The sequence below is a fragment of the Boleophthalmus pectinirostris genome, unplaced genomic scaffold, assembly GCF_026225935.1.
Source record: "Boleophthalmus pectinirostris isolate CB_2022bp ecotype Guang Dong unplaced genomic scaffold, ASM2622593v1 HiC_scaffold_4, whole genome shotgun sequence".
Lineage (NCBI taxonomy): Eukaryota > Metazoa > Chordata > Actinopteri > Gobiiformes > Gobiidae > Boleophthalmus > Boleophthalmus pectinirostris.
Window position 1 is genome coordinate 33,838,976 of NW_026571353.1, and position 21,640 is coordinate 33,860,615.

General features: G+C 39.4%; 1 protein-coding gene across 2 annotated transcripts in view; it reads right to left on the minus strand.

Annotated features, from left to right (window-relative positions):
• frmd3 (FERM domain containing 3) overlaps nucleotides 1–21,640 on the minus strand; it is a 161,348-nt gene that overhangs the window by 89,564 nt on the left and 50,144 nt on the right. For both annotated transcript variants that reach the window (XM_055161663.1, XM_055161664.1), the window contains exons 2-3: nucleotides 14,583–14,687; nucleotides 7,949–7,991 (exon numbers count right to left, since the gene is read on the minus strand). In XM_055161663.1, the coding sequence (XP_055017638.1) occupies nucleotides 7,949–7,991; nucleotides 14,583–14,687 (148 nt within the window). The remainder of the gene's footprint in view (nucleotides 1–7,948; nucleotides 7,992–14,582; nucleotides 14,688–21,640) is intronic.

The following is a 21,640-nucleotide window of genomic DNA, read 5'->3' on the forward strand; positions in this document are numbered from 1 at the left end:
AACACTTTTTCGTTATCATCTGCCTCCTACTTTGACCACGTCGAGCCAGCTTCCCCACAGCCAGTTTAATGTTCTAGATTCAAGTTGTTTTTTATGTTAAAGCTACAGTATGTAACTTTGTGGAGATGCCATGTCACCTGCACGATTCAGTAGAAATAGAAAGTTAAAACCATACTTCAGAACATTCTAACTTGGAGATAGATACGTTTAATGCCATACTGTGGAATATTATAGCCAGGAGATCAACATCTCCATGGAAACAAACAGGAAAAACCTTCTTCCAGGGTAAATAAGGTTAGGTTTGTGGAGATGCAAGCCCACTCAAAGTAAAGACGTACAGTATGTTTTCTATGTTTTTACAGTGCAATAAATACAAATACACAAAAAGAAAAAGACTGGTGGAAAAAGTTACACAGTGCATCTTTAATAACTAATGCTGTACAGGCTATAACAAGTATTTCCATTATAATTTGCACCTGTTTGGGGACTGCAGCTGGTCCCTGATAATAAAGTATAAACCAAATTCTTTTTACAGTCTATCGTCTCATTTGAAGCTTATTCCATCTTCACTTCCCTCATCGGCGCTTCCTTCCTCTCTCCTCCGAGCGCTCGCACACGACTAAAAGCTCTTTATTAGTTTACAGTAAAAGAGAAAACACATTTAGAGCCTCGTACGGTCTGAAAGAAGCCGGGAGGAAAGCATCTGCACGGCCTCAATCTCATCTCAACTCATTCAACTTTGACAGTAAAGAAATGATTTGATGATTTTGTGTTCACCATTTTCAGTGTTATTCACAGTTGTAGTCGTTACAGTAGGGAAGAAAGTTGTCATTTTTTATCGATTCTAAAAAGGGTATGTCTATTTATTTGAAAGCAACAGCTGTTTCTAGATTAGAGATGAACCTGAAAAGGCTAGAAAAGACAGGGGTGGGCTTTTTTTTTCTTTTCTTTTTTCCATGGGGCCACATGAGAAACAGAAAATGTTGTGAACTGCTGGGCCAAATTGCTTAATTCAATTCATAATATTAATTGTATTTCTTTATAAAAAGCAGTAAATATCATTGTTTTGATGAGCTGGTAAGACTGGTAAGAGTTTATGTTATAAGCACCACCGTTGGGCAAGTTACTTTAAACTGTAATGCGTTATTTCTTACTTGTTACTGTCATTTCAAAGTAATTCATTACATTACAAGATTATTGTATTTAAAATCTAAAACATTTCATGACTATTGCAGCACTTTTAAGTTACTCTCAACAAAATAACTGCGAAGATGCTGAACTTTTGCGCCGTATATAGACTGAACCAGAACAAAAAAAAAGACTGAACCGAGGACTAAACCAGGACTAAACCAGGACTAAACCACAACTGATCCAGCACTAAACCAGGTCTAAACTAGGACTAAACCAGAGCTGAACCAGGACTGAACCAGAAATGAACCAGGACTAATTCAGGTCTAAACCAAAACTAAACCAGGTCTAAACCAGGACTAAACCAGGTCTAAACCAAAACTAAACCAGGTCTAAACCAGGACTAAACCAGGTCTAAACCAAAACTAAACCAGGTAAAACCAGGACTAAACCAGGTCTAAACCAGGAAACCAGGTAAAAACAGGTCTAAACCAGGTCTAAACCAGGTCTAAACCAGGACTAAAACAGGTCTAAACCAGGTCTAAACCAGGTCTAAACCAGGTCTAAACCAAAACTAAACCAGGTCTAAACCAGGTCTAAACCAGGACTAAACCAGGACTAAAACAGGTCTAAAACAGGTCTAAACCAAAACTGAACCAGGTCTAAACCAGGTCTAAACCAGGACTAAAACAGGTCTAAACCAGGTCTAAACCAGGACTAAAACAGATCTAAACCAGGTCTAAACCAGGACTAAAACAGGTCTAAACCAGGTCTAAACCAGGTCTCAACCAGGACTAAAACAGGTCTAAACCAGGTCTAAACCAGGACTAAACTGAAACTAAACCAGGTCTAAACCAGGTCTAAACCAGGACTAAACCAGGACTAAACCAGGACTAAACCAGGACTAAACCAGGTCTAATCTTGGACTAGAACTTGGAAACTCTTTGCACACAGGGTGTCTGCAAAGCGCGATCGGGCGTCAGCGGTGTTTACGCACGTTACTGACATTTGTACTGAGTAAAATATGACCATTTTTCCCTGTAATACTGTAACATTACTGCGTTACAGCAAAAAGCAACACATTACAGTAATTTGTTACTTTTATAATCAGTTACTCCCAACACTGGTTATGAGTAAGCAATGAAAAAGTGAGGTTGCCTTACAAAAAATGTCATTTAAAAACACTTCTAAAATAAAAGCAGTGCAGTTTTAGTCCATGCATGAGGTAAAATGATAAAATATGTTTATTTCGTAATTACAAATGAGCATAAATGGGTCGGTCAGAGTCAACCATGTGACCCGGGAGCTGAACAATGAGCAGGTCTGAACTAGAATAAGAAATATACTTAAGGCGACACAGATAGAGCTTGAGAACAATAGAGCATTGTTTCCCAAAGACTGGATCGCAAGAGATTTTTTTTGGGTCGCCTTGTCACGATCTGCAGTATACATACATACATCTCCACGTACTACTCCCCGCTCCTCACTTCTTCTCTGCGCGCCCTCATTGTTTAAAACTTGAATAATACTAATTTTTCAGAGAGACACGATCACTCAGTCAACAATAAAATATCCTCATTAATGTTCGATAACGATCACAACTTTATTTTGTGATTTACGAATAATGTCTATTGACTTGGGTCGCAAAGATTTGTGACTTTTAAAATACGGGTCCCCAGAAAAAAACTTTGGGAAACACTGTAATAGAGATATGATACTGTATAATGCAGGAGTCTCCAACCTGTAGTTCCTGAGTTACCAGTAGATCTCCACCTCCACCTTCCAAGTAGCTCACCAAGGGATTCCTGAACTATACGTATTGCACTAAAATAACTCAGATTTTATGCCTATTTTCATTTTACATGTATCATTTGATGCCTGACTTTGTGCACTAATAAACTGATAATAGTTTATGTTTTATAGGCATCTAACTGTACTTCATCTATGACTTGCCATGACTCTTATATTTACTGCTAAAATGAGTAGCTCTCTAGTGTTTTCGTTTTACAAAAAGTAGCTCACAGGAGGAAAAAGATGGAGACCCCTGATATAATGAGATACTAAATACCAAACAACAGATCATTGTCAATATTCAACTAACGTTACTTCTTACTTTACATCATCATAACTATAATAAACATATTGGGGGGGCAGATCACTATAGCCATAGGTTTCCCCTATTTAACTACTCAACTGATCAGCCCTGTCTATTTTAACACGATTCCAAATTATTTTACATCACTTTGATTACCTAACTATAATAATTACTTACCTAATTTTCAGTAAAATATGAGTTTAAAGGATGTATAGAGGATTTTTTTAAGGGCAGTGAAATACAGCGACAGTCCTTTTTCAAATGTTGTGCATGTGTGACTCCACCTTCCTCCTCCACAGCTCCTCAGTAGAAACACCTCCTCCTGCCTTTTTACTCTAGAAATCACGTTTACAGCCAGTGCGCGTTCAGAATTACTGTTGCGACCTGTCTAGAAATAGTCCAATGAGATTCATTTGGTCTTCCAATATTCTATGTCATTAGGTTCTTTTTTTCAGACCCAGAGTGTTATTTCATACCTGACAGTTTCGACTGCTCACTAGCGTCTTCCTCAGAGTCACGTGATGTTTCTGTGACGTGTCTGGTCAGCTGATTTAAACAGGTTTTGGCGTTGTCTTCCTACCGGTGGAGGCAGGACGACAGCGCCATCTGCAGTCCGACTTCCTCAGGACAGTATCCCAGGTGTGTGAGAGTAAAAATGCCCCCTCGTCCCGGTTTACAGTCCTGTGGGCACGTTTCCGTATTTCGATTGCCTCTTTAATCCAGCGGCGATGTTTGTTTTCCTCTGTCCCAATGATGTTTGCTCCATCCCAGTCCATAACGTGGTTCTCTCTGTTACAGTGGTCAGAAATGGCCGATTTGAGTTGTTCCTGTTCTGCTTTGTGTTTTGTTGCTCGTGTTTCGCCTTCGCTGTTTCATTCTCGCATTCTGTTCTATGTTCCTTTTTTCGTGTACTGAACGCCCTCCGTGTTTATATCAGCTGACCAGACACGTCACAGCAACATCACGTGACTCTGAGGAAGACGCTAGTGAGCAGTCGAAACTGTCAGGTATGAAATAACACTCTAGGTCTGAAAAAAAGAACCTAATAACACTGTCTAGAAATATTTTAGTGACCGACGTGTCAGTTTTTAGACCCTGCGTCTGCTTCGGTCGCGCCATCGCTGGAAGAAATCTCCAAGAATCACCTCAGTTTGTCTTCGTTCCTTTTTCCCTTCTCTTCTTCTTTCAGCGACCTCAAAAATTGACTTTCCTTTGCGGTCGAACTGGTCGTGGATTCTCGTCCGCCATCACGATAAACTTTGTGCGAATTGCGAGGAGGAGACAGTTTGAAAAAGCCTCTAAGTACCGCCGCATAAACCATGTAATCCCCGCGTGCCTGCAAGTCAGTTACACTAGAAATGTAGAGAGTTTGCTTGACAACCTAACAGACAATAGATAAAGAGGGAGCCTCGTTATCTATTGGCTGATGTTTATCTGGCCTCACTACGTCCACAGTTGATAGATTTTCATTGTTTTTTTTTTTTTTTTGGTCATCATAATTACAAGGCTGCTGCGTCTCTGTAATGGTATTTTAAACTTTCAATGACAATTTGAAACAAGAAAAAAATCCTCCATACAACCTTTAAAAAACTAAGTCATTTTTAATACTCAAAAGTTAGAATCGACATAAAAAATGCATCTGAGTTCTTCAAAAAACACTTTTAAATATGTCAATATGTTTTAATTTGCAGATGGGTCTGGTCAAGTGGTAACGGAGGGAAACAGGGGCAGATTTTACATTCAAATGTCTCTTATTCAGAAACTAGAGGAACTATTGAAATAAGTAAAGTATCAGAATGTAGGAAAGAGTTAACACTCCAACAGGGTCAAGTTAAACCTGTGATATTATTTAAAGTTGTTGACAAAAAAAAAAAAAAAAACTCATGTTGGTAACAGAGGGAATGAAATAAGCAGCACTTTTTAGGCAATAAATACAAACAGTGATAACTCTTGGTTCTCACTTACATATCCTTAACAAACTGGTTTGAATATTTGCTTCATATAGTTTTCTACCATATGGTACAAGATTATTTACTTACTTACTTTTTGAGTAATGAGATTTTTTATTAAGAAAGGTCATGGTAACAGAGGGAAAAGTAACGGAGGGAAAATTGTGCAAACAAGTAGAAGGTGCAGGATTTTGCATAATTTGTCACTTTTTTCTTCCGAATACTTTAATATTACTTCAAAATGAAAGGAAACTATTTCTATAAACTATGTCAGTCCTTCCAAGCAAATTTTTATCATTTTAAATACTTTTTTTTTTTTTAAAATCATGTACTTTCATCAACAGTTCAAAGATTGAATAACACAAGATATGATGAAATACATCCATTTATTTACATGATTTGCAGGTCTTTGAAATTTGGGAAGTAATTTTTGTTCCATGTTTCATACATGGTCTGTTTAAAACATATGTAACTTTAGAACCAAAAATGGTACAGTAAAAAGGTAAACAGTTTCATAAACTAGAGTACATATGTATCTGTTCAATACATTTTTATATCAGATGCATTAACTTGAATTTTCTGCTTGACCGGGCCCATATACAATCCCTGACAAAAGTCTTGTCGCTTATCCATTTTGTAGAAACAAAAGCTTATAACTTGACTTTAAATTAATCGATTGGTTTTAGAAATGTCTCATATGAAAGCTAAAACCCTCCCAAATTATGCTCAATATACTAAAAAAAAATTTGCTTCACTGAAGAAAGATTGATCATTTAATGAACACAGAAAGGTCAGATTTTGGCAAGACAAAAGTTTTGTCGCCTACAGAAAATTGAACAAATAATTTACTTCAAATACAAAAATATGTTGCATAACGTCAGTGAATGAAGTAGTGGTGCTGTGAGATCCATATTTAATATCTTGTATGACTCCATGAGCTTGAAGGACGCATCCATGTGGTTCAACAATGATTCATACAATTTGTTGATGAAGTCATCAGGAATAGCAAAGAAAGCGTCTTACATGCCTCCCAGAGTTCATCAAGATTCTTTGGTTTTGCCTTCCATGCTTCCTCTTTCATTCTACCCCCAGACATGCTCAATGATGTTCATGTCTGGTGACTGGGCTGGCCAGTCCTGGAGCACCTTGATCTTCTTCGCCTTGAGAAACTTTGATGTAGAGATAGAAGTATGTGATGGAGCACCATCCTGCTGCAAAATTTGACCCCTTTTATGGTTGGGAATGTAAGAGGTAGTTAATACTTCTTGATATTTTAGGTTATTGATATTTGCCTTCCACCCTGCAAATGTCTCGCACACCCCCATACTGGATGGAACCCCAGACCAGGATTTTTCTGCCACCAAACTTAACTGTTTTCTGGGTGAATCTTGGATCCATGCGGGCTCCAGTAGGTCTCCTGCAATATTTTGGCGGCTGTGATGTAATTCAACCGAGGATTCATCAGAGAAATCCACCTTCTGCCACTTTTCCAGTGTCCATCCTTTCAGCAGGCTGTGGGCCTTGGCAAATGCCACACGTTTTTTTTAATTGCCTTTTGTTTAGTGCTGGTTTCTGTGCACTGATTCGACCATGGAGGCCATTTCGAGACAGAATTCTACAAACTGTTGTGGTTGACACAGGGACTTGAGGTGACCAGGCCTGGTGGAGTCTGCTGCAGTGGAAAAGGGGCTGACCTTGGATTTTCTAAATCAACAAACGGTCCTCCCGAGCAGTTGTCTTTGCGGCGTCTGCCGGACCTGGGCTTGTCAAAAACATCTCCAGTCATTTCAGATCTTTTTCTTATTCTTTGTACTTGACGCTGAGACACATTGAAGGTGTCACCACCTCAGCAGTGGATCTGGTCTTCAGCCTCTTGATAATTAACGCTTTGGTCTCAGGGTGGATCTTAGGCATGTTGTCAGAGGTCAAGTTGCAGTTGATGTGAAGGTCTGGTGTGCTGGGCTTCTTTTTATACACACCCGCTAATTGATTGATCAGTAACTGATCACAGGTGAGGCTGTAATCTAGGATTGGGTGCATCATATGACAAGACAACAAGACTTTTGTCTTGCCAAAATCTGACCTTTCTGTGTTCATTGAATGATCAATCTTTCTTCAGTGAAGCAAATTTATTTTAGTTTATTGAGCATAATTTGGGAGGGTTTTAGTTTTCATATGAGACATTTCTAAAACCAATCGATTAATTTAAAGTCAAGTTATAAGCTTTTGTTTCTACAAAATGGATAAGCGACAAGACTTTTGTCAGGGACTGTATATAGTATTAATAGTCAAAGTTTTTTTTTTTATAGAATTCATGTTCTTTATTAATAAAATATAGATTTTCATAGGGGGGCTCAACATACCATAATAGGATTCTCACCCTAGGGTCAAAATACCGGGGTCACCTCACCGAGGGGTTAAAATCCTACACCACATGGGCCCTTTAAAGGCGCTGCACCTTAAGCCCGTGTTGACCCTCCCCGTCCCTTTGCCGTGTGAGTTCAGTTTCCATTCTCATCTTCTCCCTGTAGCTGAACCTGTCTCCTCCTCTTCCATCTGCTTTTGCCTGTGAGACATTGTGCTAAACCTGAACATGACACAGGTTTGCGGCTAATCTCTCTCCCTCCATCATTTCCACGGCATCAGCAGCTCCGGGGCGTGTGAGCGCGATGTGCACATGTGCTCTGGGCCTGCGGGGCTGCGTTCGATTTGTTTTGGTTTTGACCTTGTCGTGGTGAGAGCGCCCCCTGGAGAGAAGCACAGAACAGATACTTACACTTCATCTGTCGCACCACAGGCTTGTTCGGCTCCAGCCAGTGCTAAAGGAAAACAAAAACAAAAAGGACAATCAGAAGGGAGAGTTCGCAGATTATAAGGTTTATACAGTTAGACTTTAGACTTCGACAAAATTTACTGATCCACAAGGGAAATGATTTGGACACAGCAGCTCACACATCAAGGTATAATATAATTAACAAAGAGCAAAAATATAAATGGTAATAATAAATTCTAAATAAGTAGCAAAAACAAATGTTAATTTTAGGGCTGGGCAAAATAAAAAATCTTAATCACATGACTTCCTGTGATTAATCATGATTAATCGCATGTTATACATAAAACCAATTAATTCATTCAAAAGTAGCGTATAGCACACTTTTATTGTAAATGTAAACAAAAGTGTCATACACCTGTTTATTTATTACCTCCGCCAAGGAGGTTATGTTTTTGCCGGCGTTTGTCTGTTTGTTTGTTTGTTTGTTTGTTTGTCTGTTAGCAACATAACTCAAAAAGTTATGGACCGATTTTGATGAAATTTTCAGGATTTGTTGGAAATGTGAAAAGGAAGAACTGATTTCATTTTGGGGGTGATCCGGAAGAAATCCTGGATTCTGGATCACTTAGAAATTTTAGTTAACATTGTGGTAAATGGGGCCAAAAATTTTGTTTCTCAATATCTCGGTTAATTATTGACCAAACCCCATGAAATTTGACTCAGGGATGGACAATGGGATCCTCTTTCATATTCCAAATTGAAAGATACGAGACAAATATTTATGGAAAACACAATTAATATGAGGGGGACTGTAGTCCTTGGCGGAGGTCTGCGCTCTCTGAGTGCTTTTCTAGTATTTATTTATGCAATTCTTGATACAGGAGCAGGGCACTAGTCTGTAAAGTCCATGTTTATACTTCTTCCTTTGGAGAATCTCACTCAAAAAAATAACCAATTTCAGTGCAGTTTGTTGATTCCTTGAATTTGACTTAATGAACTGAATTCAAAAGTAAAGTGCATGTGCTCAGCAGCAATAAAATAAAGTATTCAGTGTAAATCTCAACTGAAAAAATCAAATCAAACCAAAAACAAAACTGAAATGTATTTCCACTGCCAGGATAATGTTTCCTGTTTGATATAAAAATTAGAATCTCAGTGAAAAACAGTCAGAAAACAGAACACACAACCAGAAAACACTTTAGTGCAGTTTGTCAGTTCCTAGTAATTTTACTTTTCTGCACAAAGTCAGTTGCTAAGGCATACAAGAATATTATTATTATTATTATTATTATTATTATTATTATTATTATTATTATTATTAAGAATGCGATCACTGGGACCAGGTTCTCACAGAAGAAAAGTGAGACCGGGGTATGGGGGAGGGGGTTTGTGATGAAGAGTGATCGATCGTGCGGTGGTGTCCCCGAAAGCTCTTGGTGCCTTTGTGCTGGGCGTAACGTGTGTGTGGAGCGACGGCTCTGACACGTTTCATCTGACGTGGTCGGTTGAATCCTCGCTCCACTTGTTTCACTGAACGATTTGCATCAACAGAGTGTTTTGTGTTTAGGTGATATTTCAGACTCGTGAAACTCCGGTGATAAGATAATTCAGTGTTGCAGTGTTACAAATGACTTTATCTGTTCGACTGCTTCGTCTGGAAGAACTTTAAAATGAAAACGGCCATGTAAAAATGTCTTTCTCTGTGTTTTCTGTGAGCGCAGCAGCAGTAACTAACTTTCTAGACTCACTCACGATGGACTTTTTCAAAATAAAAGTCAGTGAGCAACAGACGTTTACAATAAAAAAATAAATAACGCATTAACGGGTCCACCACTTGCTTGTTTCCATGGAGATAGTATTACTTTGTCAGAAATGTTTCACAGTGCGGCATTAAACTTATCCATCTGCCAATTACGGGTGTTTTTATTGCACACCTACAGTCAGTACACAGTGTTGAGAAGGTTACTTTTAAAATGTATTCCTCTACAGATTACATATTATCAGATTACAGACATACCCCAAAATGGGCCAATATTTCACGTTTGTAACATAATCCAATTTACATTAATTTAATCTGTTTGTCTGTGTGTGTCCGTAAAACACACCACCAGAGTGAATTCACTCACGTAACCCGCAGCCGTAACTGAATAAACTTCTTGAAAGAGAGATAGAAACTTCAGTCCTGGTTCATTATCTGTAATCTCAAGAGTCGCTTGGGAGCAAAGAGCCAGCTGCTTTAGTGAGCAGCCAAAAGAGCCGGTAAAAAAACTGAATACCCATCACTAGCAGCTAAAATGTGATGCAAAAATGCCATTAGGCCAATCTACTGTATGTAAATATGATGTAAAGAGTCAAAATAACAATAAATGTTGCTAAATAAACCCAATTTAGAATCCACTAGAGCCAAACCTAAGTTTTTTAATCAATTCAAGATTTACAGTGAATTTTTACATCACTAAATATATCGATTATATCGGCTATCGGCAGCTCCAACTCCCATTATATCAGTTTCATATCGGCCACAACAAAATTATCGGTTGGGCTCTAACAATTACAGATTACATACCCCAAAATGTAGTTTGTAACATAATTCATTAATTTACTTAAAGTGAGTAACGTAATCTGAATACTTTGGATTACTTGATTTGCTGTAGAGAAACAAAGACGAGGAAATCTTCACATAAGATATTTTGTCTGCTAAAAGAAAATGAAAAGACTAGACTTTACTTAAACATATTAAAAATATTATTGATAGAAGAGGATGAGACACGGTCCATTCAGCATCGTTTAATCCTATTAAATCCTGTTTTAGTCCTGGTTTAATCTTGGTTTAGACCTAGTTTAGACTTGGTTTTAGACCTGGTTTAGACCTGGTTTTAAACCTGGTTTAGACCAGGTTTAGACTTGGTTTGGACCTGGGTTTAGACCTGGTTTAGTCCTGGTTTAGACCTGTTTTTTGACTTGGTTTAGTGTCTGGCAATGAGTGGAATTACCGAAGAAAAAATAAAAAAATAAAAAAATGAATAGCCCAAAATGTGAAAACAGGAAAATATCGCCGTGTAATCCATTTATTTTAACGAAGTAACTGTAATCCAATTACCACTCACTGAAACAGTAACTGTAACTGAATACAGTTACTCAGAATTTGTACTCTGATTACATAACTCCGGTACATGTAATCTGTTACTCCCCAACACTGTCAGTACAGTACAGTTACGGAGAGGTTATCGCTTTGCCTAGAATATTCCAAGGTATTTCTTTAAATTTGATACTACAGAACAGCAGGTGAGGTTACAGATCAGATTTGTGGATAGACGACACTGATTACAGTAAGAATGCATGTTTTTCAAGATATTTATCAGCAAAAACACCAGTAATTTAGTAAATGCAAGACGGATATGTTTAATTTCATATTGTCAAATGTCACAGAGGAAGCAATAACATCTCCACGGTGACAGATCTCTCACCAGAAAAGTTACACAGTGCATCTTTAAGCGTGTTTTATTTCCCTACATTACCCTGGTGCTGTTTTGAATGTGAGGGCTGGCTGCATCTGTGAATCACTAATGTTCGAACAGGCTCCTGGCTCATATTACACAGCGCTTCCTGTATCTGCTCCATCTCATTTCATTCTATTACACTGAGACAAGAAACCGGGCTCCTCCACAGCATTTCTGCTACTGTTAAAGATGCACTGTGTAATTTTTCCTTCAGGTGGCCGCAATTTCTGCTTGTCACCATGTAAACAAATGTAGATTAGTTAAAGGGCCCGTGTTACGCTATTTTCTGATCTGTGTTATAATGTTGTTTCCTCATCACAAACAGATTGGAGTTGTGTTTTGTTTCATTTGCACATTCCCTGAACTCTCAAACTTTTGTGATGTCATGCGGTAATACAGGAAGTGCTCCATTGTGTTTTTAAAATCTTCACACCTTCATTAGAACAATTTTGGTCATTTTGAGCTTTGAATAGAGTGACCAGACGTCCCTATTTACCAGGGACAGTCCCAGTTTCGAGCCCTGTGCCTCCTGTTCCAGCAGATTTATCCAAAACCATTGATTTGTCCCAGTTTTACAAACGAAATGTCCCAGGTGTGCCTATTTTTGAACAATATGATCCCTGCCAACAGTAAAGAGAAGCATAAATTGCCCTTTGTTGTTAGTCATGAATGGGCCGAGTGCAGAACAATTTTCCTTAATTACGTACTTGTTTCACAATTTTATTATTACCGAGCACCACAAACTGGGGGTGTCCTAGTTTTGGATTTTGAAAATCTTGTCACTTTAGCTTTGAAGATATAGATCCACACTAGTAACTATTTGAGTCGTTTTCGTTGTAGATGCAGTTTTCGTCCACACTAATCTGATGGAAAACAACTTCAGAGATGGAACGATTCTGGTGCTGCCAACTCCCACGAATTCATCTGAGCACAGATCTGATCCAGCACTGTGTGGATGCCTAAAAACGTTGATACTCTGACGTAGGCGCTCTAGCTGTCGTCCTTATTGGACCACATCACTGTGACTTGAGCTTTACTGATTCTCTTGGTTCGTGACATTGATCATGTGACGCTATTGCAGAAAACTGTTTAAACAAACCAGAGACAAACGGGAAACAGCTAGAACTACTTGCTAGTACATGGTCCATGAAAAGACTGTTTTCATGCTTGCCATCTCCCTCAGCTCAAATTCGGCTGCTGCAACTTCAACCAAGGTTAGCAGAACATCCCTCTGCCACAGAAAGAACACATATATTCTATCGAGACGTGTCCTTTAGTTCAACAGAAGCTGAACCACTTAGAAAGCTCAGTTTATGCAAATTAGCATTATGTGGTTTTAAGTTTCGTTTCTGTAAAACGTAAACAAATATGCTCAAAGCTGTGTGGACAGGGAAGACTTGTGGATACAGAAACGATGTGTCTGGACGGAAAACTTTTCCAATATGGTGATTCAGTGTAAACGTAACCTAATAAACCAGGATTACTCAGACTTGTGTGAATGAAACAAATCACAACTCTGGGTATGTTTTTGATGAGGTAACAACATTCTAACATGGCTTAAAACTCACTGCAATAAAGGACCTTTAAAGGAACTGTGTGTAGCCTGTGCTCTTACAAATTTTTAAAATGGTGCTACAATCACAACTGAACTTGTGTCTCCAGAGCCTTAACCTGCGGACTGAGACACATCTAAGTTTGTCCATTCAGACCAGATTGCCCCGTATTTGGAGACATCCGTAGGTGAAGTTTATGAAATTTAAAGTCTAAATCTTACCTTTCACTTACTGTTTAGGGTAGGAGATACAGTAGGCATATTTGTTAGGGTCAATGTAAGAAATCTGATGTAATTTCAACAGGCTTACAGAGTTTACGCTCAAATCCTATGCATTTAAATTATGGTTCAAATAGTGGTAATAATAACAAAGAGCCACAGTGGGACCTAATGTATGGCTCCTATTAAATTCTTCATTACAGACAAACCTATAGTCTATTTTTTTCAGCAGAAATAAAAGGCTGGCCAAGTTGGAATTGATTTTAGTGTGAAATCAGATATACAGTGCTTCTCAAACCCATAGTGTCTAAGATATTAATTTAAGGTAAGGTTAGGGTTTCTTTATTGTCCCCGTAGCGATAATTTGTCCTCTGCATTTCACCCGTCCTTCAATGTCTTTGGGTTAAAACTGCCTCCAGATCTTGAAATAGTTTTGGTGAAGACCTGAGCTGTTTGATGCATGTTTTGGGTTTATCGTGGAAACCAGAGTGCTCAGAGAAAACCAATCAAGACACAGGTAGAACATGCAAACTCCACACAGAAAAGCCAGAAATTCGAACTCAGAATCTTCTTGCTGTCAGGTGTGAGTGGTGGACATTCAAAGTCTGCCTCATTCTCGGGGACTCTATGTCCTATGTTTATATGATGACGGTCTGAACAGAAGACACAAAAGTGGCGTCACATCTTCACTTTTTATTCTGCGGTTATACAAGTGTTTTCGGGAGGAAATCTGCAAAAATGTGTGGAATTCGATTGGGTGCTTGTCTTTGGACATACTGAAGATTTCACACCACACATTTTCATCTGCTTCTCCTTCCACAAAGTCCCACCATCGACTGGTTCTCCAGGTCTCGTCCATAAACATCTGACTAACCTGTGACGACCTGGTGCATCCAGAATTTGACAGAGGTGATTGCAGATCCTTCTCTGTTCACTAATAGTATCTCTGCAGATTCTGTACATTTGTTGGGAGCCTCCTGTAAGTTCATTAGAGCAGTTTGAAGGTCCGATGCATGGAAATGATCTGACATGTTTGTTTCTGTGATCTGTATGTATGTGACGTAAACCTGAGCAGATCTGACCAGAGTTTTGCGTCTTGGGCAGTGTAGACGGAAATGCTACGGCGGAGCGTATTCAACTTTTCCACTCTGGAGGGTGGCTTCAGATTTTTGCGTTTTTAAGCCCCAAAAACGCCGTCACCATCTAAACGATTGACACTTCTGATAAAATATTATGTTGTTTTTACCCGCAAGCGTTCTCGTGTAAACAGGCTCTCAATCTTGTACCGTGTCCCATCATGTATTAACAAAAAACTATAACTAAATATTAGAAAACCCTGTGTGTCTGTGTGAGCTTGTGTACTCACTCTTTGCTTCTCTGGGTCCACATATCTGATCCCAAAGTAGTCCTTCTCCAGGAGGTTGTAGTGGTTACACACATGGTCCAACAGGATCTGGCCTTTGGTGTCTCTCTGTCAACACAAACACAAAAACACACATTATATTTCATCAAATCAAAAGCATTTATATTTGAATGGTCACAATAAGCACACAGTAAATGACACACTAGGTAACATTTCCGCTGGAGGGTCTGCCACCTGTTTGTCTCCATGGAGATGTTATAAGTCAATAATATTTAATACAGATGGGGGCATATCAAATATAAATTTCTGTTGTAATGCAGTGAGTTCTTAGCCTGGCTCATCAGCTGGTTTTACTTCATGGAAACTATCTGACCTCACAGCATTAGGATTCGTTCGCTCGACGGTAGGCGGGTACTTTTGTATTTAACCAGTTGTTGCTGTTTGGTCGTGACGTATGTAATGCACCAAATCCCGTAGAAAGAAGGGCAATAACGTCTTTCCCCTTGAAAAAATTCACTGAAACATTCTCTTTGTTCCGGCTTTAAATTCTCGATCTCGGAAATCGTTGCCAACACAGAATGTCTGTCTTCGTCTACATCCATCTCGACGCTTTGTTTGACTTCATGGCTTCACAGCTCTTCACTGATTGGCCGGTGCTCGGTCTACAACTTCCGGGGTTCTTGCAAACCGTCTAGTGTGTTCTGATTCCCGACCTTAGTCACTGAAAAGAAATGAAATTGAGCAGAGGCACTAGGTGGCACCAGCCTTACTAGTGAGTTCTCGCGTTACTGATAGAAATGATCAGGTTCAACATTTGTGCATTTACCTTTTGGATATTTCATGGCAAAGAACGATAGGGGAATCTGTATCTGTATCTAAAAAAAACACATAATTGCTTTGCCTAGAATGTTCCACACTAAACTTCACAACAGAGACAAGCACGTGTAACTTGGCCACTAGATCGGATCTGTTGAGAGGCGAGCCTGCTTACAGTAATGTTTTTTTAAAGGTAATGTTTAAGTAGTACAAAAAAGTGTTCAATACTATATTGTGGTAGCCAGGCTGGTGCCACCTAGTGCCTCCACTCAATTTCATTTCTCTCCAGCGACTAGGTCAGGAATTAAAATATAATAGATGGTTTGCAAGAACTCAGAAAGTGCGAGTTCGGGCACCAGCCAATCAGCGAAGAGCCATACATTCTGTGTTGGCAACGATTCCCGAGATCGAAGATTTAAAGCCGGAACAAAGAGAATGTTTGGTGAATTTTATCAAGGGGAAAGACGTTCTTTCCCTTCTTCCAGATGGTTTCTACGGAGTGAAATGAAGTGAAACCGGCTGAACGTGTCTGGCAAAGAATTAAGAAAAGAAAAGTGCACATTTAATACAATTTCTTCTACAAATAGGCCTACCTAAATCTACTACTCTATCTTCAGATTTCAGACTTCTCTTAAATGTTAACCCTCCTAGACGTGTTTAAAATGTGACCTGTGAACCGAACCTTGAATATAATTGCGCTGTTTAGACTGCAGCTTTGATCCATGGACAATTTAGTCTGAACCCAGCCTTTTCTCTCCGCTTTAATGGCCTTGCATTTATAAAATACAGTATATTCTCCCATAGGGTCTCTGCTGCTGGAATTAAATGTAGTCCAGTTGTATGTTCACAGGTCTTAAGTGAGGAAATAAACACACATTGGAGTCTATAGAGAAAATCAATAATTACTTAGCATTTCCAACCTGCTCTTTAATCAATATATATACAGATTTACAGACTCACCACCGCACAAGCACTACCGGAATACAATGAAAAGAGGCTCTGTTTTATGCCGTGTTCAGACTTTTCAATTATTTTTTTGCAAACATCAATCTGGGAAACAATTGAAAACAAGAAAACATTGTTCTAATTCCACTCGCTGGTACATTTAATCTTTTGTGAGTGAGAAAAAGTCAGTTTGCACATCCTCTGCTGACTCTTTGGTGGTAAAAAGTTGTTGTTGTTTGAGAGAAAAGTGATTCTGATTCTTTCATTGAAACCCAAACGATTCCTTGATGTGACGTGAATCAGGTTTCGGTGACGCATCAGTGAATCACACATTTGAATTCAATGATGCTTCAGATAGGAGAGGAGAGGAGAGAGGAGTCAGCATGTTCCCCATTTTATTCATTAGATGAGCCACTGTCAGGAAAACATGAGGTTTGGAGGAATAAATATGACTCTCTTTTGTGGTAAACAGCAATGATTAAACGTCTGTAATGTTCAGGAAACTGTAGTCATCTTTTTTTTGTTTTGGTAAACTAAATCAAATCTAATCAATGGTCCAGTCATTCAGCTCTACTCTAGTGGACTAAAAGCCGCCACACGCTACAAGAGAATTTCCCAGATTTTGGATATGATCTGTTTCTCCTCGAGTTCAGGGAGGTGTGACCTGACTTTGTGTCTTCGTGTGCGATTTTGAAGCCGCTGCCCTCCTCATGTGTGTGGCTCTGAGCTGCTCTGTCAGATCGTAACAGTAAAACACCAGCAACACTACGATAACAAATAATAAAACAGAGCGTCAGGGGCAGAGGAGCGACAGACACAGAGGCACAAGATACAAACTCGGGATCGAGTGAAAATAATTATTACTCAACTCTCGTAAAGTTGTAAATTTAAACTGCAGCAGCGCATCCTTATTATCCATCGAATTTGCCCTCTGCAAATGCACTTTTAGTCCAGTTTGAGGCCTTCTTTAAAAGTAAAAAGGCAGGAGTAGTTCCTCATGTGTGTCTGTTTACATCCACAGAGCGCATGGATCGAGGTGAAGCTGCAGATTAGCGATCGTGACCTTACTTCCTGTGGACTTTTTATGCTTTAAAAATCATGTATCTGAAGTTTTGCACCACATTTCACACAATTATAACAGTTTTGACTTGTATCTAAACTAGAAGTGCAGAGCTCTGAATTCTGAAACACTTAAGAGTCTCAAAGCGAGTGTTGTTTTTAGTGTAGACAGGAAACAGCTGACACAATCGCGCTCACAACTTTATATCCTGTGATGTGCAGACATATCTCACTGCAGTCTTTGCGACCAGAGATTTAAAGTCACATAAGATTCTCCTCGTGTCTGTGGTGTGCGCTTTTTGTCGCATGTTTAAAAATCGTTTAAAACCAACATAATCCTGTAGTGTGTGGCGGCCTTTAGGGAGTGTGACGTCACCCACAGCATTCAGTTCCAGTGAAATGAAGCTCACAGAGGCTAGCGGTTATGAGGCGAATTAGAAGCCAGTTCCATATTAGGAAAAGGAATTTATTAAAATACAAAATAGAGAAATAAAATCACTAGTATCATGTAGAGCGGGTTAATGCGAACATTTTAACACCAAAATGACGAGGCTCATAGCAGCAGTTACAGAGAGCGGGAAGACAACTTCTCATTGTAAAGTCAATTGGAGCTAAACAGGATGGAGCCAGGAAGCACCCCCATGCTCACTTCCTATTTAGAACGCTAGCAGGTTAGGTATGTCCATTTATATATATATCAGGCGTGCTAAACTCACAGAGGTCCAAAATTAAAAACTGGGACTAAGTCGTGGGCCAAACTAAATATTTACTGAAAAATTTCAACAACATCTGCATGATTTCTCTTCTTTTGAGTTATGAATGTTAAACCTTCACTTATTAAAATAAATGTTTAATAATAGTTTTGCTTACACATTGAATCCAGAACAAGCAAAATATAAAATAATAACAAAATTTTAAATAAATAATGTCTCTATAGTCTATCTAGTCGGTGGACAGCTCTAATACATATTTGATATGATCTCGCGGGCCAAATATAATTATATCTCAGGCTAAATTTGGCCTCTGAATATATAGTCTATAGTCAGGGACAGACACAGGGAGAACATGCAAACTTCATATATTTTATTACTTTTCTTTCTATTTTATTTTGATTTGTACATTTACATTTTCATACGGTAATTATGCCTTATTTGACACCTGTCTCTTGCTTTCTTTTTGCTACTTATTTAGAATTTATTATTACCTTTTATATTTTTTTCTCTTTGTTATTATATTATTTTGTGATGTGTGAGCTGCTGTGTCCAAATAATTTCCCTTGTGGATCTAAAAAGTTTGTCTAAGTCTAAGTCTAACTCCACACAGAGACTTGAGGCTGAAGTTCAAACCATCAGCTCGTGTCTACAAGGTGCAAAAGGAAATATTACTCCCTCATTTAAAGGTTGTATAGAGGATTTTTTTTCAGTTTCAAATTGTCAATGAAAGTTTAAAATACCACTACAGAGACGCAGTAGCCTTGTAATTATGATGACCAAAAAAAAAAAAAGAATGAAAATCTATCAACTGTGGACGTAGTGAAGCCAGATAAACACCAGCCAATAGACAACCAGGCTCCCTCATTTTCTATTGGCTGTTAGGTCGTCAATCAATCTCCCTACATTTCTAGAGTAACTGACTCGTGGCGTGCTGGGATTACGTGGGTTATGCAGCGATTCTTAGAGGCTTTTTCAAACTGCAGCTTCCACGCAATTCGCACAAACTCTGTTGCGACGGCGGTCGAGAATCCACGACCAGTTCGCCGCAAAAGAAAGTCAGTTTTTGAGGTCACTGAAAGAAGAAGAGAAGGGGAAAAGGAGCAAAACCAAACTGAGGTGATTCTTGAAGATTCCTTCCAGAGATGGTGCGACTGAAGCAGACGAAGGGTCTAAAGACTGAAGACGCGTCGATCGCAAAATTATTTCTAGACAGGTCACTTCAACAGTAATTCTGAACGTGCACTGGCTGTAAACAAACGTGATTTCTAGAGTAAAGAGGCGGGAGGAGATGTTTCTACTGAGGGAGTTGTGGAGGAGGAAGGTGGTGTCACGCATGCACGTTTGAAAAAGGACTGTCGCTGTATTTCTCTTCCCTTAAAAAATCCTCTGTACAACCTTTAAGGCATATTGGATACTGATGCTTGAGGTACTGTTTTTCGATCGCTTTGAAAAAATGGTGACACTTTTAGCCCTGGTTTAATTCTGGTGTACACGAAGACGGATTTGGCCATTTCCAGAAGAATGTTAGTTATGTCTTTTGGTTTCATTTTCACTGAAACCTGTCTTCTACTGGAACAGGACAGGGACATAGCAGCTGTTGTTATATCGTTTGGAAATGCATTGTGTGATAAGTACAAGTGGTGGCCCTGCGAAAAATCTGTCCTTCGGGGAAACTGCAATCACGCCGCGCAATACCTGAACGAGAAAATATGAAGAAGAAGCAGATCCCGGCTCTCAGTGTTTTCATATCAACACACGGACAGAGTGTATGAGCCTGTGTTTGCCTGATTGAATGAGCCACAATAACATGTTTACTTATACACTGCGCTTCCAATTTGCCCCTTTGTATCGACAGCTCGAGTCAATAACGCTCACACCTGCATTTGCTCCTGTCATGCACCTGTCCGCCGTGGTCCTGCCATCTGTTAAACACGCTGGATTGATTCTGAGGAGCTGGCTGTAAGACTCACGCCGGCACGCAGATGTTTCAGTGCAAACAGCGTCGTTACAGCAACAGCTCATCGGCGTCGTCGGTGTAATTAATATGCGTCACGTGACCGGGGTTTCCACGGCGACGGGGGGGGGCAGGATGTATGGGATGTAATCAGACGGAAAGGGCGCCATGTCTGTGGGTTAACAATAACATCTGCCTTAAAGGGGCTGTACGCAGTAGGCCCGTAACGATCATCAATAAATCAATTAATCGCATGATAACTTTTCTAGCCGCGATAAATTGTGTTTGCATGATTGTTTGTTTTCCTCATCTCTCTCTCTTTACCTGAATGTCATAAGGCTTCTATCGGTCTCTACTGACTCCCCTCGTTTCCTTAGTGTAATGACGCTTGAACCATTGGGTCAATTAGGCGACTTGCCAGCATAGACTGTATAAAAGAAATGGTCTAAACGAGTGTGACGTCACCCATAATGTTTGTCTTAAGACCCACTTTTATTCTCTGGCTTTTAACACCGCGTGAGTTGTGTGGTCCTCTGTGTTTTTTATTTATTTTTATGTGTTTTTATTGGTTTTATTGATTTAATTTATTTATTGGTTTATTTATTTCTATTCTGTGATTTTGTTTTTATTTTACTTTACTGGTTTTATTATTTTAAGACTAGTATTATTTTAGTAGTTTATTTTATCATCTTTGTGTGCAGCACTTTGGAACTGTTTGTTTGTGAAATGTACTATAGAAATAAAGTGGATTGGACTGGATTGGATTGGAATGTTCAGCTCCACTCAAATGAAGCTTGTGATGCTAGAGGTTACAGGGGTGAATTTGAAGCCAGGCTCTATGTTATGAATAGGATTTTTCGAACAAAATAGCGAAATAGGATCATGTAGAGCGGTAGCCAGGCTGACGCCACCTAGTGCCTCTGCTCTATTTCATTTCTCTCCAGTGACTAGGTCAGGAATCAGAATACACTTAACGGTTTGCAAGAACCCCAGAAGTTGTAGACCGCACACCGGCCAAACAGCAAAGAGCTGAACCAACCCGAGGTGCGATAGAAGACTGCATACACTCCCCTCCTTTGGACTTCCTTTGTCAAATACAAACAAATAATTGCAAGTTCACCTCACAGAAACGACAATGATCGTTGACAGACATGTTCACACTCTGCTTTGTTTGCTGTTGTGCCAGTAATTACTTGGACACCACTGAGCGTTCCGGCACATTACATACGTCACGACCAAATAACAGCGATTGGTTAAATAAAAAAAGTACCCGCCTACCGTCGAGCAAACGAATCCTAATGCTGTGAGGTCAGACGGTTTCAGCTGATGAATCAGGCAAGTAGAGCAGGTTAATAAGACCAAAATAACGAGTCTCACAGCAGCAGTTACAGAGACAGGGGCCACAATATTCCAATGTAAGTCAATGGGAGCCGGAAGAGCTGCATGCGAAGTTCTGATTTGGAACATGGTGGCTAGTGCGTTAAAACAGAATTATAGTTCTGTGTCGACTCAACACACACTGCCGGCGTCACCTTGTCGCTGTCGTTTTTGATTTTTGGGTCTGCGTCGAGGTC